Source organism: Actinia tenebrosa, unplaced genomic scaffold, assembly GCF_029948245.1.
Source record: "Actinia tenebrosa isolate PJP-AT-01 unplaced genomic scaffold, QUT_ActTen_1.0 PGA_scaffold1__47_contigs__length_23844297, whole genome shotgun sequence".
NCBI lineage: Eukaryota > Metazoa > Cnidaria > Anthozoa > Actiniaria > Actiniidae > Actinia > Actinia tenebrosa.
In genome coordinates, this window is record NW_028292578.1 from 16,635,587 (window position 1) to 16,655,894 (window position 20,308).

At 40.6% G+C, this 20,308-nt stretch overlaps 2 protein-coding genes and 1 pseudogene across 5 annotated transcripts; 2 read left to right on the plus strand and 1 right to left on the minus strand.

Annotated features, from left to right (window-relative positions):
* The first annotated feature begins 207 nt into the window (after positions 1–207).
* LOC116296079 (tektin-1-like) lies at positions 208–2,988 on the plus strand (annotated as a pseudogene). The gene is made up of 5 exons (XR_016120179.1): positions 208–664; positions 804–874; positions 1,371–1,514; positions 1,676–1,899; positions 2,309–2,988. The product of XR_016120179.1 is annotated as a tektin-1-like (transcript).
* Positions 2,663–7,167, minus strand: LOC148909973 (acid-sensing ion channel 4-B-like). 3 transcript variants are annotated; one of them, XM_089033396.1, is made up of 6 exons: positions 6,296–7,161; positions 5,750–5,903; positions 5,293–5,355; positions 4,373–4,556; positions 4,102–4,193; positions 2,663–3,445 (listed from the first exon to the last, which is right to left on the minus strand). In XM_089033396.1, exons 1-6 carry the CDS (start codon positions 6,473–6,475, stop codon positions 3,288–3,290), a joined length of 831 nt encoding a protein of 276 aa, XP_088889522.1. In that variant the 5' UTR covers positions 6,476–7,161; the 3' UTR covers positions 2,663–3,287. The 3 variants fall into 3 exon arrangements, with proteins under 3 accessions (XP_088889522.1, XP_088889521.1, XP_088889523.1); XM_089033395.1 differs by having other exon boundaries at positions 5,278–5,355; positions 6,296–7,159; XM_089033397.1 differs by having other exon boundaries at positions 3,445–3,515; positions 5,278–5,355; positions 6,296–7,167.
* Positions 7,168–12,234: 5,067 nt separating this feature from the next.
* On the plus strand, positions 12,235–14,645 carry LOC148909974 (uncharacterized). The gene is made up of 5 exons (XM_089032905.1): positions 12,235–12,954; positions 13,316–13,389; positions 13,493–13,584; positions 13,935–14,044; positions 14,130–14,645. The coding sequence occupies exons 1-5, from the start codon at positions 12,574–12,576 to the stop codon at positions 14,508–14,510; spliced, it is 1,038 nt and encodes a 345-aa protein (XP_088889031.1). The 5' UTR covers positions 12,235–12,573; the 3' UTR covers positions 14,511–14,645.
* The last annotated feature ends 5,663 nt before the right edge of the window (positions 14,646–20,308 follow it).

The following is a 20,308-nucleotide window of genomic DNA, read 5'->3' on the forward strand; positions in this document are numbered from 1 at the left end:
CCGCCATTTTGAATTGCTATGGTACACCGCTGAGTATAGACTGTGGGCGCAAGTATTTGATTTTAACCAATTGGATTATACGATGGTCGCGTAGCAACAAGGCAACAAGCAAAAGTTACTTGTGGTATACTAACACAAGCAACAAGAACTTAGTTGAGAGTTTGCAGTTGAATTTATACTGTTCTTGTCCCGATTTACTGACCGATCTCTACGAAATTTTACAGACAGATTCCTAGATTATCCCTGCAATGGCAAGGCTTGTTCAACCCTCCTCCGAAATACGTTCCCGAGGAATGGCACGCTTCAAATCACCTTCAATATTTTACAGCTGAGAAAGAGCGTGCGGCAGCAGAAAAGACTTCGAGATGAAAGCGAAAGACTTCGCGTAGAGATCGAAGTTCGTACTGTAGAGACACAACAAGACGTGAACAAGAAGCTAGACCAGAGACTTAATGATATCAACTATTGGAAATCAGAATTAGATAATGAACAAGAAGCTACAGAGAATGAAATTGCTGCCATGCTTGAGTTTAAGGCCAGACTCACAAGAGCTCTGGCTGACACAGAACTTCCTCTAATGATCGCACAGCAATGTCTGGTGAACAGGGAAAAGAGGAGAGGAGTTGATCTCGTTCATGATAACGTAGAAATGCAGCTCTTGAAGGTAAGTAGGACTAGGGGCTATAGATAGAGTTTAATATATTCAAAATTGTATAAATGGTATAATGATTGAGATATTGGTAACTTATTCATTGATGTAGAGTAAACATAATGAAGTAATTCTTGTTGTAAACCATTTATAGGAAGTGGAAGTTATCGGAGGAGTTCAAGCTTTGCTTCAAAGGACTATTGAACAAGCAACTGAACAAATAAGGTAAAATACTTCACATTTGAAAATAAATGTAACAATTTCTTATTAACTACACATTCACATGTTCTTGCATGACTGTAAAATAAATTTGATAAATGTACCATGCCATAGCTGTAACAGCATCCTGTTTGAACATTTTGATTGGATACCGGTCTGTAAGCGGTGATCTCATGAACTGCAACTGGTCTTAATAAAGGATGACAATACTTTCACAGTCATGCTGAATCAATTGTATGAAACAACTGGTTGGTTGTTACAAATCAAGGAATATCATGTTCCCTTTTTCCTGTGGCTAAAAATGGCTGGTCAGTCCTTCCAGAACATGGTGACCAGCCACAGCTTGGCCATGCCTCATTTCTGGCTCAACGTCAATGGTCAAAATGACTAGTAAGGAAATATTTCACCAGACAAGTTCCAATTCAGGCCTGATATTCTCCAATGATTGGCCACCATTTTTAACCCAGTTTTCCTGATGTTATTTTTCATGTTTTACCAATAGATTGTTGCGCTCAGCAAAATATTACCTGCAGAAGGACAGAAAAGACAAGTTTCACGCCATTAACATTGACAATACTTGTGTAACATTAAATAATGAGTCTCAAGGTCTTGGCTATGCAAAGGATCCTGTTAAGATTGAGAAAAAGTGAGTACAATTTTTTATTTAATTATTTTAAACTAAAACAGTTTTTGGATGGGGGGGGGGGGGGGGGGGGGGGGGGGGGGGGGGGGGGGAGGGAGTGTCCTTAGTTAACAAAGTTAATTATTCTTGGATAAATAAATAAATAAAGATATCGTTATTTTCAGTTCTGTCACACCTGACGAATGGGAAGAGTTCTCCAACAAGAATCTCCTGAAGGCACAGCATGAGAACAACTCTGCATCTAACCTTCGCAGCATCATTGATGGCATCCTGATGCAGACACTAGATGACCTTATGAAGCAATGCAGAGCTGTAAACCTAGCCTTTGAGCACAGAATTGAAGAAAACTCTCAAAGCAAAGACAAAACTTGAAGATCACTTAGCTAAGGTAATATTTTATTAAACGATTTTGATTTTGAGGGGGGTAGGGGACAGTACATAGCCACCCCCCCCCCCCCCTCACTTCATAAACAACACTGAGTCCTTAAGGAAATTTTTTTTATCATGAGAGAGGCCTGGGGGATTTGCAGTAAACTTTTTTTGAGTGGTTGTAGCTCTCTCCCTTTCTCTTGGTAAGAAATTCATTACCCTCTTATTTAGTCAAAAGAACTGGTTCTTGTCAAAATAAAAAGGTTTGAGTCTCCATGAAAGCTCAAATTTTTAGCACCCAAAACCCCAGCCACCACCCCCCCCCACCCCCCCACCCCCCCCCCCCAAAAAGAAACATACCTCCCCTAAGATGTTTTTAAAAACAACTCACTAACAGGATAACTTTTCTATTCTGTTTATCATTTTAGGTGAAAGAAGAAATTGAGGCTATGGAGGAAAATATTGCCACCCTGAAACGAGCCATTGCTCTAAAAACAGCACCAATGAAGGTAGCTCAGACTCGCATTGAGAACAGAACTCAAAGACCAAACATAGAGCTCTGCCGTGATCGTGTCCAGTACAGGCTTGTGAGTGAAGTTGTTGAAATAAGCACCAATGTGGAAAGACTACAAGAAAAGCTTGCTGACGCAGAGGCATCTTTGAAGGCCTTGATACGACGACAGCTGTCATTGGAAGAAGATATTGACATCAAAGCCAACACTCTGTTCATTGACAGAGATCAGTGTGTGGAGCTGCGCAAACAAATCAATCATCTACCACACTAATTGTTATTTATCTTTATTAATAATATCTGTTGAATTAGTTCATATAATTGGTCCACTGTAAATACTGGTAAATAAAATGTCTTTCATGGCATTATATCCTTTTTCTGTTTCAGAGATTCTGAATGAAAATTGTCTTTTTTATATTTACACATGAGCATCTGAAAAATACTACAAATGTTTGCAGATAAGATCAGTTATTTGCGGTAACATTGAGTATATATAAAATAAGATTCAAGACACCTTGAGATTATTGAATATAAAGTGTAATATACAGATGTAAGAATCCCCTTAAGTGCGAATAAATGCATTATTTACAAAGGCAACTATTAGTTCTCTTCTAGAAAAATGAGATATTTAGGGATTGAAGAACTGGTAGGGTTCTTGGTAGAGAAGCAGGAACAGTTTATAGTTATATTGAAGGAGATTAATTTTCCAAAGCTCTTATCCTTTCCAGTTCCCTAAACCTCTCACCCGAGGTGAATATTGGACAAATCCTGGCCACCTTTTAGTAAAACAAATATTTCCTTATGAGCTGATTATTCAAGAGGTGAAAATAACGTACAAAGCAATATCAAAGTGACTGTGCAAGTCTTGAATGTACTTGGATTGTGTTAGCAGTACGTTAGCTTGCTGGTGTCAAGTTTTGCACTTGGCATTTTTTAGCAACTTGTTGCGCCTTTCTCCACTTGTTCAGGCATATCATCAGCATTAGGTCAATGAACTCACACACTGTCATCATGCTACATCCAAGGAACAGTCCCATATTTCCACCAATGTCAGCTGTAAAGAAATCACATTTTTCTTTCTTGGTAAACTTGCATTGACATCTACACAAAACAACATTTGTGCACTAAAGAGCAGAGAACAAAAACAAGTCTCTTATTGAAGGAACTCATCGGTTTGCTACACACTAGATGATGTGTGAACATTTTATTTGCAATAGCTAACCATAAATGCCTATATATGAGCGTTTGATTTTGGGCCCACGAGCATGTGCGCATTCGAAAACCGCTTATCATAGCAAACTTGTAAATCCTAACATTTTGCATGGGACACCATGTTCTTGTGTAATTGCCCATATGCAATGCCTCGTGTATGGTGACAGGAGTGCAGTACCTGGTCTGCAACGATGACTCATGTGCAATACTTAAGTACCCATGCGCATATAACTCGAGTCCAATATCCTTTATGAAAACCTTTTACAAGTTACAGTGCTTCTACGCGCGAAAGCGTAGAATTTTCTGTCGCAAGTAGGCTTTGGTGGACGTCAATCAAGGCGTTTTTGTGACATTCCATAGGTACGTGACCTTAAAAACTTTGCTTTTCGATATGTTATGGAAACACTTTGATTGCGACCAAAACACTATTTTGTTGTGACAGAATATCGTACGATTTCGCGCGTGTGATTGAGATACGCTGTTAAAGTTTATACTTACACCAAAAGTTAGTGAGAGTGTATGACGGTAATTCCTGCACGACATCCGTGTCAAGGGTTTCGAAGAATATACTCACCATGGCATAGCGTTTCCTGTTAGAATATTTATAAAGTAAGATTTTGACATTTTACAACGCCAGAACAGCAATGTCACGTGCCAAAATACGCACGTGTACACACCCTATTACGCATGTTCTTATTTGATTTCCGAGCCTATCCCACACGGCTTACCGCCTCATCTCTCACCCTAGTATTAGTACGACGCTTCTTACCTGACAAAAGTTTGTAATTCTTGTCTCTGTTGAGGAATACTAGCATTCAAGCCAGTAAAGTTGAACATCAAAGGTAATATAGTGTCCCATAGATGTTCTGATGGGTAGTAGGCAGCAGATAGCTGGACTTTATATGAAATTGATTCACACTCTTGTGGACAATCGCACACAGTTGTGTCAAGGCCTGTCAGAGAAAGACAGACAGAGATTATGTCAAATTTGAAATACGCTAATGTTCCAAGCATGTTACAAGACTGTTGGTAAATTTCGTTACCCTCAGTAAATCAAAAAGCTATAAAAAAAACAATAAAAATGAATTTTAAATTAATCAGCGCGCAGTCATGTCGGCTCAGCTTGCGTAACCGACAAAAATGTCGGCTTTGTTTACTTTGTTTTATTTTTCTTTTCTTTTTTTTCCCCCATCAATCCAATTTTATATTTCGAAACTATAGACAGGACGTAGTCATGAAAGAATGATTGCGCTTGCATTAGGGGAACAAACCTAAATAAACTGCGCACGTCTGCATGTGATGTCAGCCCAGTCAGTGATATAACATCAGGACTCGTACCCAGTCGCTTCTTTTACGCTGTTATTGATCTTGCGCTGTGGTTGAAGGGAGTTAGCGACTGTATCAAGGATGGTAAGGAAGAGAAACGTGAGTGACGACTGGGTACGAGTCACTTAGCCTGACCAATTTCGTACTCAGAGTTCTCCGGAATTGCGCGATACTCTACATCGTTATAAGCTCAGGTCCATTGGGGAATGTTTTACTTTTTACATCTTACTCTTTCTGCATGGCCGCGGGTATATTATATTGAAATAAAAAATATTAGTTTACAAAACCGCCATTACTTCATAGCCGGCAAATGCTTGTCATTAGCATAGCTGGCGGTTGGAGACTTACTCAGTAGAGACTTACGATACGCGGGAAAAATACAGGATTTGATTTCATCGGTACTGCAGAATCTTGTGACGTTGATCCCTGCAATTCAAAAATGTCGCAAAATTGAGCTAAGTTCAGTTGCTATATATTTTTGATTGAGGGAAGATGACAACTAGGTATTCCAAAGTTAATATTTACTAAGGTTGGCCTAAAAAGTTGAAAGCAGTTTAAAAGAAGTCAGTAGAAGAAAATGTAAAGATTGGAGTTTCCGCGCATTATAAAGAATTCAGTTTCTCATGCGCAGCAACTCCATCCTTGGCTTGAAACCATTACTCGTGGTCACTAAACGATGTAAAATGGAGTATTGGATGAATACAATAGAACGAGTCGACAATGAAAACTATGTTTGTTTTGGGCAATCTCGACAGCTCTTCTTAGCTGGTGCGACGTTACTGTTTGTAACGCATTATGTAGTGTATACTATGCCTCTTACCTTTTCTCACCATGGAAAGCACTCTGCAGTTACACTCCCTTGCGAGGATTTTGCTGATGCATTCTTGGCGACAAGACGCTTTAGAGTACTCGTCGTAGTTGATCAGTTCACGTGATCCACACATGGAGTGGTATGGCGGAGGCAGAGATATCTCCTGTTACACATGTAACATGGCATTAGAGCATTTGATGTATGACTTTTTTGACTCCCGAAAAATAGAGACTCGGTTTTAACTGCACAGCCGTTAAACGGTCGTACATAAGATTGGATTACTAGTTAAAAAATTAGCTTGAATTTGAACGAAATTTGAAAGACATTTTGCGATGATCAAAATTAGGGCACGATTAACAAACAGATCGAATTGAATTTAAGGTGTTTTGTTTGGCAGAGGGAGGAAACCTTGAATCAAGAAAGAGACCTAACAACTCTACTCACATGGAATGCCAACCAAGTTCAGGGATCGGACCTAATAGACCCAGAAGTGAGAGGAGAGTACACACTTCTACAACACTATCCTTGATTACATAGTTTAGATCATCGACGAACCTTATTTTTCTTGATCCTTATGCTTGTGTAAAACCCTGGCGAGATGTCATATCCTTCTTCCTCTATATCAAGATGATTTCCCTGGTTGTGAACAGCAATTTTGAATCCTGTAGCATCGTAACTGAAAGGCCCGTAGTATTCATGGGGCTCCGAATCCAATCGAAGCGTCAAACTCTGCATTTTACCCGACGCACGGACGCGCAGAATGGACGAGCCGTTGTCCCCGGCATTGAAAGTGTAACAGTTGCCGTGCTAGAAGAAAAAATGGATGTTAATCGTGATCCTACGAAATGCGCGCTAGATTCAGCTACAGAAATTTTAAATTGTGGTAGCGAGAAGTATTAGGCCCCGTCCACACGTATCGGGAAATTTTTGTATCCGGAAATTACTTTTTGCGGATACGAAAATGTTTGCGTCCACACGAAATCGTTTTCACCGTCCACACGTATCCGTTTTCGTAAAATTTGCGGATACGAACACAAAAATTTGCGGACACGTGTGGACGCAACCCGTATCCGCAAAAAAAAATTTGCGGATACAAAAATTTGCGGATACGTGTAGACAGGGCCTTAGGATAAAAAAGCGCACACAAAGTTGCTACTTTTATCGTTTGCCGTCCACTGAAACTTGATTTCATTTTGTTGTGTGTTTTTTTAGGTTGATTTGCCTTCGATTTTAAATGGCCTCCAGTTGGAACGCCTTTTTACACTCGACGAAATAATGGATTTGGTCATCATATGTCCGCTTGGCAAATGTTGGGCAAATATGGTGCTCTATATTTGCCCATACATTTGCCTATGCAGGCAAAGGTCGGGGTAAATTTCTAATAAATTTGCCATTGCTTTGCCATACATCTGAACACATGGGTAAATATGTTATATATTTGCCCTTAGTTTAGACGCATTTACCCAGTGGGGATATATGATAACCGTTTTTTGCCCTATATTTGCCCTATTGTCAAATGAAGGGCACATATGAAATCAACTTTGCACTAGGCTTTGCCCCATATTTACCTGGGGAGCAAATACAATACCCCAAACTGAGTATATCCGATGTGAGGTTTCCGTTTCAATTTATTGCAATCAAAACTTTTCAAACAACTCAATAATTTTTCAACTGAATTATGATGGATGTTGGCTTGTTTTTACGACTTACGAGGGGGGAGTGCATGCAGGTCCATCTCAGTCATATGTGTCAATTTTTTCTCCTAACGCATGACATCAATGTTGCGACCACATTAATTCAATCATTGTTTTGCTTTAATGTCATGAAAGTGAGGTTATATGCGTTGATACACACAGGAAAAAACGCGGACGATGTATTTTTAATATGCGTAAGTCGTACATGCGTTTTTTCCAGTGACAATAAGAAAACTCATTAACCCATTAACCTCAGCTGCATTTCAAACCGCTAACATCTGTAATATTATTTGAAGCATCAATTTTGTTTAGTCTAAACATATGAATTCATCTTTTTTATTGGCAATATATGCAATTTCATTCATAATTATTTTAATTCATCTAATTTTAAACTCATCAAAGAATTCATTCAATTTTCATTTTGACTATCTAGTTACTGATGCACAGTTCAAACAGTTTATTTTTGATAGCTTTGAATATTTTTCCTGGATGATACTTTACTGTCATCTCCATCATCCGTACAATTTACGTTGTAAAGGACAAACAATTAATACTCTTTCTTTGTCAATAACATCGTAAGCAGCAACAAACTGGCTGTGTATCCTTTGTATGGGAATGAATGTAGAGGGCCCTTCCATTTCAAACAAGTTTCTGCACCAAATTTCATGTGGTCTGCCAATCCTGTGTCTTTCTGGATGTCGCTGATACCATCGAACCTTTGCCATACACAATGATTCCTGCTTGCCATCAATTATAATGGTTTGTTTAAGAAAGAAATCGACAACACCGGGGCGCAAGTCAAATGAATCGGTCTCAATACTGCCACTATATTGGCCACACCAACTTGCAAGAATGAAGGAAGAACGTTCCAGTCTAGAGTCAGAGGACCCTAGCTTTGTCCCCGAATATCCAATGGTACTAATTCTCTCAAACGTATCGGTAACACATTCAATGACCGAGTGTTGAGGTAAAATTGTTTCATAAGCTTTAAAGAGATATTCTGTATAGTCATCATCAAGAACATCAATGGATCGAGGTGAAAAACATGAGTATGCATTCATATTGCTCCACTCTAAGCAACGTAGTACTTGACCAACTGAAAGATTAAGTGTTGATGGTATTGATGGGATGCTTTCGCCAAGTGTTCCTACTTGTTGTGCCTCCTGAAGAAGTTGAAATACTGGTTGGAAAGTTTCTCGAAATCTCTCTGGTAAAGGGATATCTCTTAGTTCATGCTTTTGGAGAAATTTTCTCATGATTTGTATTTCAACAGATCTATTGTTAGTTCGAAACGCTCCTAAAATCCCATTGAAACGTTCGAAGCTGAAAAGCCAAAATGAATATACAGGCCCGTAATCTAAAATACATTGTTTGAGGTGCAGGTGTAGATGCATGTTTGGCGTAACACGTTCCTTTCCATATCTTTTTTCAAACGATTTACAAAATTCCACTAGGTAATCATGTCCTTCTTGTAGCTCTTCAGTTGTAATAAGTGGAGAGCAAAGGTGAAAGCAGGACAATACGAATAACCTCCACAGCTCCAAATCATCTGTTGGAACGATATTCCAAATGCAGAATACAGAATACAAGAGAGTCCATGTTTTCCACTGATCAGCAGTAAATCCTCCAAACGATGTTGATATCTTTTTCGGGAGACGCCCAATAAATGATGGTGCTTTGACGTCATCTACCTTTTCCTGGATTTTATTCAAATTTTCTTTAGAAATAATTGGCGTTTCAGCATTTAGCCATACATTTTTCATTAAATGTTTTGCTGTCCCTAAAAACAAATTGTGCATAGGATCAACAACATGGTAACGAGTACAATCGAAGTAAGGCAACTGTAAGAGTTCAGAATATCTTGTTCCAGTGGAAGTTTCAATTTGGTTTCGTTCATCAGCGGTTGTTGCATTGAGTATTTTCTGAGCCTCTCTTCGGTGCTCTTCATTTGTCCTTGGTGTATCGTCATCTTCGAAACCTGAAAAATCCATGCTACTAAAATCTCCGGGAAAAAATCTTGTGCACTTTGAGCACCCTCGGTGAGCAGTACATCCTAAGAAACCGCAAACTTTTCTTAGTGCAGGAATGTCACAAGCAATACAAAGGAGGGCAGCTCGAAAACATCTTGCTGTTCTACTCCCATGAGGCCGAACTTGGATGCCTTCGTGCCACAATAAGTTCAATTCGGCTACAAGTGGTTGTAAGTACGTATTGATATTCAATTTGGGCTCGTGTGGACCAGGTATTACCCCAACTATTATTACGTTTTCCTCTTTGTACCTTTCTTTTCTCGGAAGATTTAGGAGGACCATATATATGACTCCAACGCTATAGACACTGTGCTTAAAAGGCTGAAACCAGTCAACATTCAGCATAAAAGCATAATTATTAGGCTGGGCAAGGAAAGGAGTGCCGTTAAAATATTGCCAATCTTTCCACACTTGGCCATCGTAAATATCAACTAAAATATCGTCCGGTACATTCCGATTTCTCCAAATCTCACATTTTTGTACAAAGTCTGGTCGCTTAATAAAGTGAGTTAGAGTGTCTCTGATGCTTTTATAACAATAAACTTTATGTGGGTACAATTTCGTCTGTCCATTTTTCAAACGAATTTCCTTAAGCAATTCCGCTCCACAAGGTGTGCGGCGAAACAATTGACGGTGATTCGGAAAAGCAATGTGAGAACATGGTTTAGCAATGACACGCCCGAATCTTGTTGTTATGCAGTCTTGAAAACGGTATAGGGTGTCGCATTTCGGACAAACAACATACTTTGAATGCTTATCTTTAAAAGAAAGATAATTTTTCAAGAGTTTGAAGGAGCTCGGGAAAACCAATACTGCGGTTGGGAAAATGATTGGCGAAAGCTCACACAAAACCTGAAAAATCGCTTTAAAAAAGGCGAGGAGAATATCAATGCCTCGGTCTGGTACAGAAAAGTATGCAGACCAAAAGCACACAAACAAGGCAATCCAGTTAATAAGGGTCACTCGGGAACTTGCTTCGACGGCAACGCTTATTTCTGCACTAGATTGTTCAAAATCTCTTTCTACGTCTTCGATATCAATATCCCAAGTTTCAACCAATCTCCTTCTTTCATTTCCTCTTATCTCTTCATGGTCAGATTCACTGTCCAACTTGTCATCCCAAAACACTTGATCTTCTTCCTCAAAGTTATTTATTCCGTCTCCTTTAAACATAAGCAAATACGATGTATTTTATTCATTCGGCATTGTATAACTGCAACATAGTATAAGATAAAGTCTGAAACCATTATAATACTAGAAAAAAAAATGTCAGTAAAAAAAACCTCATGGGCTAAGGGACCGGTCATTATTTAAGTTGGGGGGGGGGGGGGGGAGAAAAAATTGGGGGGGGGGGGGGGCCTGAAGTTTTTGCTAGTGAAAGTCTTGAAATTTAAAAATGACTTTTAGGGAAAATTTTTAAATTTTTTACTACAATCCATGGGGGGTTTTCGATAAACTTGGATGCCTTCAAAGGGGGGCCTTGAAATTTTTTTGCGTCACTGACAATTTCTCCTCCACCCCCCCTCCCTACCTCCAACTTAAATAATGACCGGTCCCTAAATGTATAATTTTGACCCAAATTTTGCTCTGAAAATAAATGATTTCCATTGAAAATAAAATATAAATTTCTAAGTCAGCAAAACAACAATTTATAATTCGTAAAAGAAAAATGATAAATCGAAAATAAAAAACCCAAGAGACATATTAAATAAATTACTTATAATTGTATTTCTCTAACTTGACAAACATGTTTTGCCGGATACCATGCTATCTCAGGATGACCACAGTCATGAATTGATTTGGAGACAAAAATGTACAGCAATATCCATTTGAACATAGTAAATTCTTTTTGGCGTTTTAAATGAGTTATCTCTAGCTATGATTTTATAAACTCTTTGAATGAACCTTTCTGAATGAACACTGAGGTTTTAATGGCAACCATAAGCCGATTACTTAATAATGCACCCTTCTTAAAAGTAACGGTGAAAACGAGGCTAAGATAGAAATAGAAAAGAATCATTTGTACCTCTAACTTAATCTCGCTTCAATAACACTAATGCTTGGTAGTAAATCCAATAGGGGAGCTAGATCATGTGCAAATCAGCCGCTTGTTAAAGATTCAGTCTTTTATCTATGCAGTTTGACTTTAACATTTAAAGATTATATAATCTAATCATCAAATAAACGTATAACATCAATACCTTTTTGTGAAGTAGCTGGTAAGAATTCGTCACTTGATGGTTGGTTTGTATTTGGCACATCAGAGGAGTCTTGATCAGTTTGGTCCAAAACGTTTATCTCGCTGTAGTCATGGAAGAAGTGTCGTTCTGGCCGTCAATCTCGTGAGTGAAAATAGTATCATTTGAGTCTTCGTCGTCATTCCGCTGTAATTGCCATTGATTTGTTAAAGGATCATAAAATTCTTCTTTGTGACGGCAAAATACTCTGTAATGTAAATCTTCGTTACAATGAAAGCAATGATAACGCTTTGACATCGCAGAAGACATTTTGTTTTCCAGAACTATATAATTAAAAAGACGGTGTGTATCATTGGGATAATTACTCAAAATCCAAGCATTTTGAATGGCTAACAGCCATATTCCAGCGTAATAAAGTTCCACGTCCATCAACCACATGCCACTGGACAAAAGCACGCCGGATCTTTATTACCGCGCCCTTTTCCTTAGAGCTGTCACTGTTGGCGGCAGATAATGGTACGATGGTTTTAGAGCTAGAAGCTAATCAAGTTTATTGCAATGATATTTCGTGAATCTAGGCTTTAGAAAAAAATTTCATAACTTTATAAAATGGAGCAAATAGCTTTAAGATAATAGATATATTACTTAACATGAATCCTGGATACAACTTCAGCATTTTTATAAGACAGTTATTCCTTTTTTTATTATTAGACTTCATTATATGAACGTATATGTCATCACAAGTCACGTGATACGCCGTGATAGATAGGGGGTAGATCTGTTCGGTGGATGTACTTATTCGTTCATTCGCCTTTTGGTCACAAACAGGTAACAAACTCTGTCGGTCATCTAGTTTCCCGCACATTCTATATCTTTGCTTATAAATTGCGTTCATTCGTCGCGATCAAAAAATGGGAAGAACATCTACACCTTTACCAGGACGCCCAATGCCAATCCATTCTGTTACTGCAACTACCAGTACAAGCAGTACGAGTAGACATACTGAAAATGGCGCCAATTCTCAAAGGCTTAATATACTTATTCCCTCTGTCCCTGGTGGTAACGAGGATGTGCTAAGAGAACACAGAAATCGCCTATTGCAAGCAACAAGCGAGAATGAGAACGTTGACCCCGACAGCGAAAAAGAAGAAATTTCTTCAAATTTCGAAACGATTGTGAAACAGTTTAAAGAACTGCAAGCACAAAACCGCCAAATACTAGCCGCCTTAAAAGAAAGCCAGCAGAACAAGGACAACAGCAAGACCAAGATTACTGTCTCAAAGGCTGTTGCAGTAAGTAAAGTGGCAATATTTAAAAAAGCAAGCTATTTTTATTGATAATTTTACTGGGAATTCTTGGCGCGAAGAGTAGTTGGTATAATTATGCAGCGGTATAATTTATGCAATGCTAAAATTGGCGGGAAACCCGCCATGGTAGTGGTTAATGCTACCAAACTTTACTATTGATTTCCAATAACAAGACACTGAATGATAATGATAATTTCCTTTTTTGTAAAGGAATTGATTTGATTTCGATTTTTTTCCCAATATTATACAATCACAGCCATACAAATAATGAAAACATTATTACTATGTCTAAGAATAACTTAAGGTACATCTTATGATTTTAATGAATTATATTATGTTATTACAGTCTGAAGTACGCTTGGTAGCAAAGAAATTACGGGACAGGGAAGAAAACCCTCTTATATGGGATTTTACTAAAGCGTAAGTATGAAAATTTAATAAAAATGATCTTGTCTGAATCATCCATAGTTTCTTTCCATATTAAGTTTCCACTTACCACTCAAATATGGCATTTCCTAATTAGTTTCAGAGATGACGTCAACGAACAGATTAATAACGCAATAAGGGATAGAGTTCTGAATGTTCATAAGGATGTCTCTGCCGTCGAGTTAGAAGGTATTTATGTATTTTATATTACGAAGTGCGAAAGGCCTTATGCACCTATCAAAGTTAACCCGGGGGGAGGGGTGAGGACAAAGGGTGGTGGTGGTCGGGGGGGGGGGGGGGAGGGGGTAACGAAATCCTTTTAGAAATATTCAAATGCCGAAGGGAGGGGAAGCAGTTTGAAATAAAATAACATGGAAAAAAAAAAAAAAAAAAAGAAAAGAAAAAAGAAAAAAAAACGAAACAAAACAAAACAAAGCAAAAACAAATGGATGCTAAAGGAGTAATTGTCGGCCAAATGCCAAAATTTCTAACAAATTTTGTCTCAAGTTTTAATATATGGGTACTTGATATAATTTCAGCTGCCCTTAAAAGTCACTTTCTGACGAGAAGGAAGAGAAACAAAAGAGAGCGTTCAGGGGCCCTTGGAAGGCATCAAAAGATGCAGCGGAAAACACAAAGAAAACAAAATGTGAGTAAACTGAATTTGCAACGATTATGACTTTGTTTAATAAGAAACTTTGACTGACGGTGTTTTTTTTTCTTTTTTCTTTTAGCTCCTAAAATCCAGATCCAAGGCAGCGGACTTGTCAACCTCGCTATCACCAGGGGACAAAGAGAAAGTCAAGGCAATTATGAAACTGGAGTATATGTCATCAGAGGAGTCGATGTCAGAGGCGGATGACCAGGCTGATGACGATACAGCGGACAGTGGCTCTGATAACGAAGGGGGCCCTACTAAGCAGAGTAAAGTTTTAATAAAACACCCTCTGCCATGGAGAAGCCCCCTAGCTAATCAGTTCATGGAAAGCATGGACCGAAAGGCAAAAAGGAGGCTGTCAGAGCGCAGTCTCACCATGCTTTTGAAGCGGAAAATCGGGGAGCCGTCAAGACGCCCAAGGCCATCTGGAGGTCCCGAATGGGCATTGAGAGCCTAAAGGTTTTTATCAAATCAAGGGCACTGGGACACCGAACGTGGTTGGGGTTTCTACGAGTTTTATGAATTAAATCTTGTGTCACTGTTCCTCCGTTCCTTTGGCCTGATTTCTAGGGTTTTCGTTCTTCTTTCGATTACTTGAACGTTATACTCGTTTACTTGAGTAGTATAGGGAATGGGGGTTCCAGCGCAATCTCAACACGGGCAAGACCCGTGTCAAAAATCCACCTACGGACAATCCCCACTCCAAGTGTGGTTGGGGGCAACAGCGCAAATATGTTAGTCTATATATGGAGTGCGAAGAATGTAAGAGAACTTTTAAGAAAGAAGCGGATTTGAAAAAGCATTTGAAAATGAAGACGAAGTGTATGAGCAGTTATGATTGTGGATGTGGTAAGAAGTTTGAGACTAAGGTTAAATTGTTTTGGCATTGTCAGGACTGTGAGTACGACTACGACGACCTAAAAAGTGCTTGGTATTAGGTATAAAATATTTCCTATTATATAGATGGAATCCCAAAGCAACTTCAGCACGGTGTCAATACCCGGTAACGGTGAGATTGACGTTAGACAGTTTTGGCGTCAGTCAGAAAGGAAGGTTAAAAGGACTCTCCGAAAAGGTATAGAAGAATTAGGAGCCCTGAAAGCGAGCATAATGGTAGAAGTAAGTTTGTCAAAAGACGAGGTAATGACGACAGCAATGTTGCGATCAAAGTCGTTAGTGATATTAGAATCCACGAATCTGGATAGGTCACTCAGTGAAGCCTTAGAAGCAATAATGGAGTCGCTGTCTAACTACACGAAAGAAGGATCGGGTTGGACAGTAGAGGAGGTTGAAGGAATAGAGATAAGTATGGCCAGGTACGTACCCATACGAGGGGGGAGTTACGTACCGCTACCAACGTGGGTAGAAAGGAAGAAGGCTATTGTAAACGTGAAGAATGAAGACAATCGATGCTTTATGTGGGCAATCAGGTCTGCACTGTATCCAGCAGAGAAGGATCCCTGTAGGACAAGTAAGTATCCCACAGATGATTTAGAGTGGGATGGTGTGGAATTTCCCATGCAGTTGATAGACATCCCCATATTTGAGGAAATAAACGATCTAGCAATTAACGTTTACGGAGTCAGAGAGCAGACGATAGTACCGTTAGTTCTGTCAAAAAGTAAAGGAGAGCGCGTACATTTATTCTACCACGGCGGACACTACTCATGGGTTAAACACATTAGCAGACTATTCTACAGACATACTAAGCACAAAGGCAAAAAGTACTTCTGTGACTGCTGCTTGCTGTCATTTACATCCTTAAATGCCCTAAAGAAACACGATGAGATCTGCCGCGGAGTCGAAGAAGTGGCGCAACGGATCCAGATGCCCACCAACAAAGAGCTTTCATACGCAAACCATCAAAAGCAGATGCAAGTGCCTTACGTGATATATGCAGACTTCGAAGCGTTGATAACTAAGGAAGAGCAGAAACGTGGTGCCACGAATAAGGTAGGATTACACGAGATCTGCTCCTTTGGTTACATAGTAGTCAGATCAGACGGTAAAGCAAACCCTCCTGTGATTTACCGAGGTAAGAACGCAGCTAATGAGTTTCTAGAAGCATTGCGAGAAGAGGAGGGGGAGATTAGAGAACAATTAAGACGTCCAAAGAAGATGGAATTTACCAAAGAGAACCAGGAGGCTTTTAACAAGGCAAAAAAATGCCACATTTGTCAACATACGCTTCTTCAGTTTGGAAGACGAGCCAAGAAAGCGTGGGATGAAGATGGAAAGTATCTAGGAGAAGCTCATTTTAAATGCGGGAAGTATGCTAAGAAAGGTGAGAAGCCGGGAAAGCCCTCCACGCACTGCATTCACTGCCACAAAGCATTTGTTGAGGATTTCTATGTGGATAAGGTTAGGGATCACTGCCACATCACGGGTAAATACAGAGGAGCGGCTCATTGGAAATGCAATATAAACTTCAAAGTAAATCCAGATATGGAGATTCCGGTGTTCTTTCACAACCTCCGCGGTTACGACTCCCATTTGCTACTACAAGGAACAGACGGCTCCGACGTCAAATGCATACCCAACAACAAAGAGCGCTACATGTCCGTAACTGTGGGTAAGCTAAAGTTCTTAGATTCGCAGCAGTTTATGGCGGACTCCTTAGCAAACCTCGTAAAGTATAACACCAACTTTCCCATTTCCAGTCAATACGGCGCGGAAAGGAAAGGAGTCTACCCATACGAATACATGGACTCCTGGGATCGATTCAAAGAACCCCTACCACCTAAAGATCGCTTCTACAGCACCCTAAACGAGTCTGGTATAAAGGATGAGGAGTACCAGCATGCGTTAGACGTGTGGGAAAAGTACTCCTGTGAGAACATGGGTGACTACCACGACATCTACCTAAGGTCTGACGTAGTGCTGCTTGCAGATGTTTTCCAAAGCTTCAGAAAGATGGCTATGGAATATTACGGATTGGATCCCGCTAATTTCTACACGGCTCCTGGGCTCAGCTGGAGTGCTTTGTTAAAGAAGACAAATGCGCAGTTGGATCTCCTAACGGAGTACGACATGTATCGGTTTATGGAAGACGGTATTCGTGGCGGCGTATGCGGACCCAGCCGACGTTACGCCCGCGCAAACAACCCCTTAGTAGAGCACGACCCAGAGAAACCAACCACATACATTTACTACCTGGATGCGAATAACCTTTATGGTTGGGCAATGTCACAGTACCTACCTGTGAGAGACTTCGAATGGGATCCAGTGAAGCCGATAGACTTCTACATGCAGGTAGGAAAGGAGGAAGACAAGGGTTACGTCTTAGAAGTGGATCTGGAGTACCCAGAGCGCCTGCACGACGAACACAATGAGTTCCCCTTAGCACCAGAAGCGATAGAGATACCATTTAAGCAGCTAAGTCCGCTGCAAAAGCAAATGTGCCCTGGTTACAAACCGTACAGGAAACTAACTATGAACCTGATGGATAAGAAGAAGTATGTGGTACATTACCGCAACCTGCAGTTCTACGTGCGACACGGAATGCGCGTAGAGAAGATCCACAGAGTCCTAAAATTCACGCAGGAACCCTGGATGCGCCCCTACATTGACTTTAACACGCAAAAGCGTACCGCAGCGAAAAATGACTTCGAGAAAAACCTCTTCAAACTGATGAACAACAGCGTGTTCGGAAAGACAATGGAGAACATCCGCAAGCGCGTAAGCGTAAAAATAGTCAGCACCAAAGAGGAAGCAGAAGCATACGTGTCACAGCCAGGCTTCGTTAGATACGTAGAAATGCTGAACTTCTACGTGATTCACATGAAAAGGGCAAACCTCTTACTAAACAAGCCCGTTTACACAGGCTTTACGGTGCTGGATCTATCGAAGCTGCTTATGTACGAGTTCTACTACGATAAGCTTAAGCCAAAGTACGGAGACCGCTGTCGCCTCCTGTACACAGACACCGACTCCCTAATTCTAGAAGTGCAAACGGAAGACGTTTACAAAGACTGCCTCCCCGACATAGACGAGTACGACACCAGCGGTTACCCGAAGGAGCACTTCCTTTACTCTGCGAAGAATAAGAAGGTAATTGGGAAGATGAAAGACGAAATGTTAGGAAAACCCATCGTGGAATACGTGGGTCTGAAACCAAAGATGTACAGCGTGCTAAAGTTAGACGGCGTAGAAAAGAAAGCTAAAGGCGTAAAAAAGTACGTGGTTAAGAAGGACATTACGCACGAGTCCTACCTCAACGTATTACGAACACGCAAGGAACAGCGGCATAAGATGAACAGCCTGCGCAGCTATGGTCATCAGATACATAACGTCACGCAGGAGAAGGTGTCACTGTCTGCATTTGACGGTAAGCGATGGATGTGTGATGACGGAGTGCATACGATAGCATTCGGACATCACACGATAAGCAGTTCTTCCATGACGAACCCACGTGTGGGGCCATCGTGAAGATAATACAAGATGGGCTGACCCTTCTTAGCTATTACGCTTCGGATCTGGTAAGTTTCCAAAGACCAATTAGGATCCGTAGCTCTTTTGGATCCTCCTTCTAATTCACCCGGCTCATAGAGATATCGGACCGTGACATTACCTAATTTCTTTTCATGGGGGAAGACCACCCTCGAACTTCTGACGAAGGACTTGTGTTCCACGTGTTTCTTTTTTATGGCATCCTTGGGTTTCATTCCCGTAGCCCTGGCCGCCTCGTTGTTCAAAGCCGCGACGACCTGGGGGAGCCTCTGAGTCCATTCCCTGTTGCGTTTGGATGGATCTTCCAGCTCTTTCCAATACTGGTACCCAAAGAGACGCTCAGCCAAGGTTTTATTAAATCTTTCGACGATGCTCTGACCCCTGTGGTACTCAGCTTTGGCTCTCCTAATTTTAGTGTCGTGGTCTTTCAGGGTCTTAGTAACCACGCCCATGAACTCCGTTCCCGCATCCACTTGCAGCAGCTTAGGCCATTTCAAGACGCGCTTATAAATCCTACCTAGGGCTTCTGCGACTTCCCCAGAATCCTTGCTGGTTATAGGTTCGGCGTCCTTGTATCTGCTTGCGATATCAACTACGGTCAAAGCGTACCTATAGGTCTTTCTTCTCACCTTGTCATGTGGTAAGAAGAGCAAATCCGCCTGATGAACTTCATTGGGGGTATTTACGGTGAAGCTGGGCCTGGGAATGTACTTAGGCACGGGAAGATAAACCTGCCAGAGGGTTTGTTTTTTCAACCAGTTCTTAGCCGTTTCGTCTGATACCCTGGCCGCGGTCGCGAGTTTCTTGATAGCTGACGCTCCTCTCCAATAGCCTTCCGGCCCATAGTAAATCCTTTTAAGTTTGTCCTCTACGCGGCCCATTATATGAATTCCAAAACAAGATTGATCTTACGTCCGTTAAAATCCACCGTCTTTCCGTCCACCTTAATGGCGATGTTTATGCTTTCTACCAAATTAGACAAGTCATAGCTCAAAGAAATGGGAGTGTATTCTACTGGGTCAAATGGATTACCTTGGGGCAGAAACTTGGACATAAGAGAAGACTTTTCTCCATTGTTGTAACTATGGACTAAATCGCAATAGACTTCGTAAGAGGATGCGACTTTCCATTTCACATCATATGTACTGCCGCTATTTATCGTGGTACTAGTAAGACCTAGGAGTTCTACCAATGAACTGTCCTTTAGATTGGCGCTCCCATTATTTTTCTTGAATGTCATTTCATGGGGCAATCCTGTGGTAAGAGTGTATCCATGCTTCGCTAGCTCCTTAGCCAGTGTTATAGGGGTGTAATGGGAATCTGGTATTTTTGGTTTGGTGCCGGAAGTTCCGATGACAAAGCCATTAATTAAATTATACCAAGAATTGTACAAAGAGCAACTAACCAACCGAACCCTTTCCGCGCGGATGGGAGGATTCAAATACGTGGTAAAGTCATTCTTGTCGCTTTCCAAAAAGACGATCATTATATTAGATACGCCAAAGCCACGCCTCCGGCCAGCCCTGCAACTCCTACAAATACCAGCTCATTGTCTTTTTGTTTCTTAGAAGGCTGGTAGTAATTCTTGAACTGAGGCTTTTTCATTCTAAAGTCGGGGTGTGCTTGCGCATAAAGTTTGAAGGCGTAGTCTGTGTTTTCGAAGTTCTTGTCTGCCTGCATTTTGTCTTGGTAATTCTTATCCAACCAATCCCTGTAAGCTTGTCTTTTTTCATTCCAAGCTGCAACGTCCCTTTGATATTTTTCCAACGCTAAGTCGTGTCTCTTTCTTTCGGCGGCACCGCTTTT

Bases quoted from the DNA above. Each gene is read 5' to 3' on its own strand.
- LOC148909973 (XM_089033395.1), bottom strand. From the start codon at position 6,475: ATGCAGAGTTTGACGCTTCGATTGGATTCGGAGCCCCATGAATACTAC. The intron at 5,356-5,749 runs GTAAGAGGCATA...TTTGAATTGCAG, and splicing joins GCTTTCCATGGTGAGAAAAG to GGATCAACGTCACAAGATTC. The intron at 4,557-5,277 runs GTAAGTCTCCAA...TTTCTCTGACAG, and splicing joins GTATCGTAAGTCTCTACTGA to GCCTTGACACAACTGTGTGC.
- LOC148909974 (XM_089032905.1), top strand. From the start codon at position 12,574: ATGGGAAGAACATCTACACCTTTACCAGGACGCCCAATGCCAATCCAT. The intron at 13,585-13,934 runs GTATTTATGTAT...ATATAATTTCAG, and splicing joins CTCTGCCGTCGAGTTAGAAG to CTGCCCTTAAAAGTCACTTT. The intron at 14,045-14,129 runs GTGAGTAAACTG...TTTTTCTTTTAG, and splicing joins AAACACAAAGAAAACAAAAT to CTCCTAAAATCCAGATCCAA.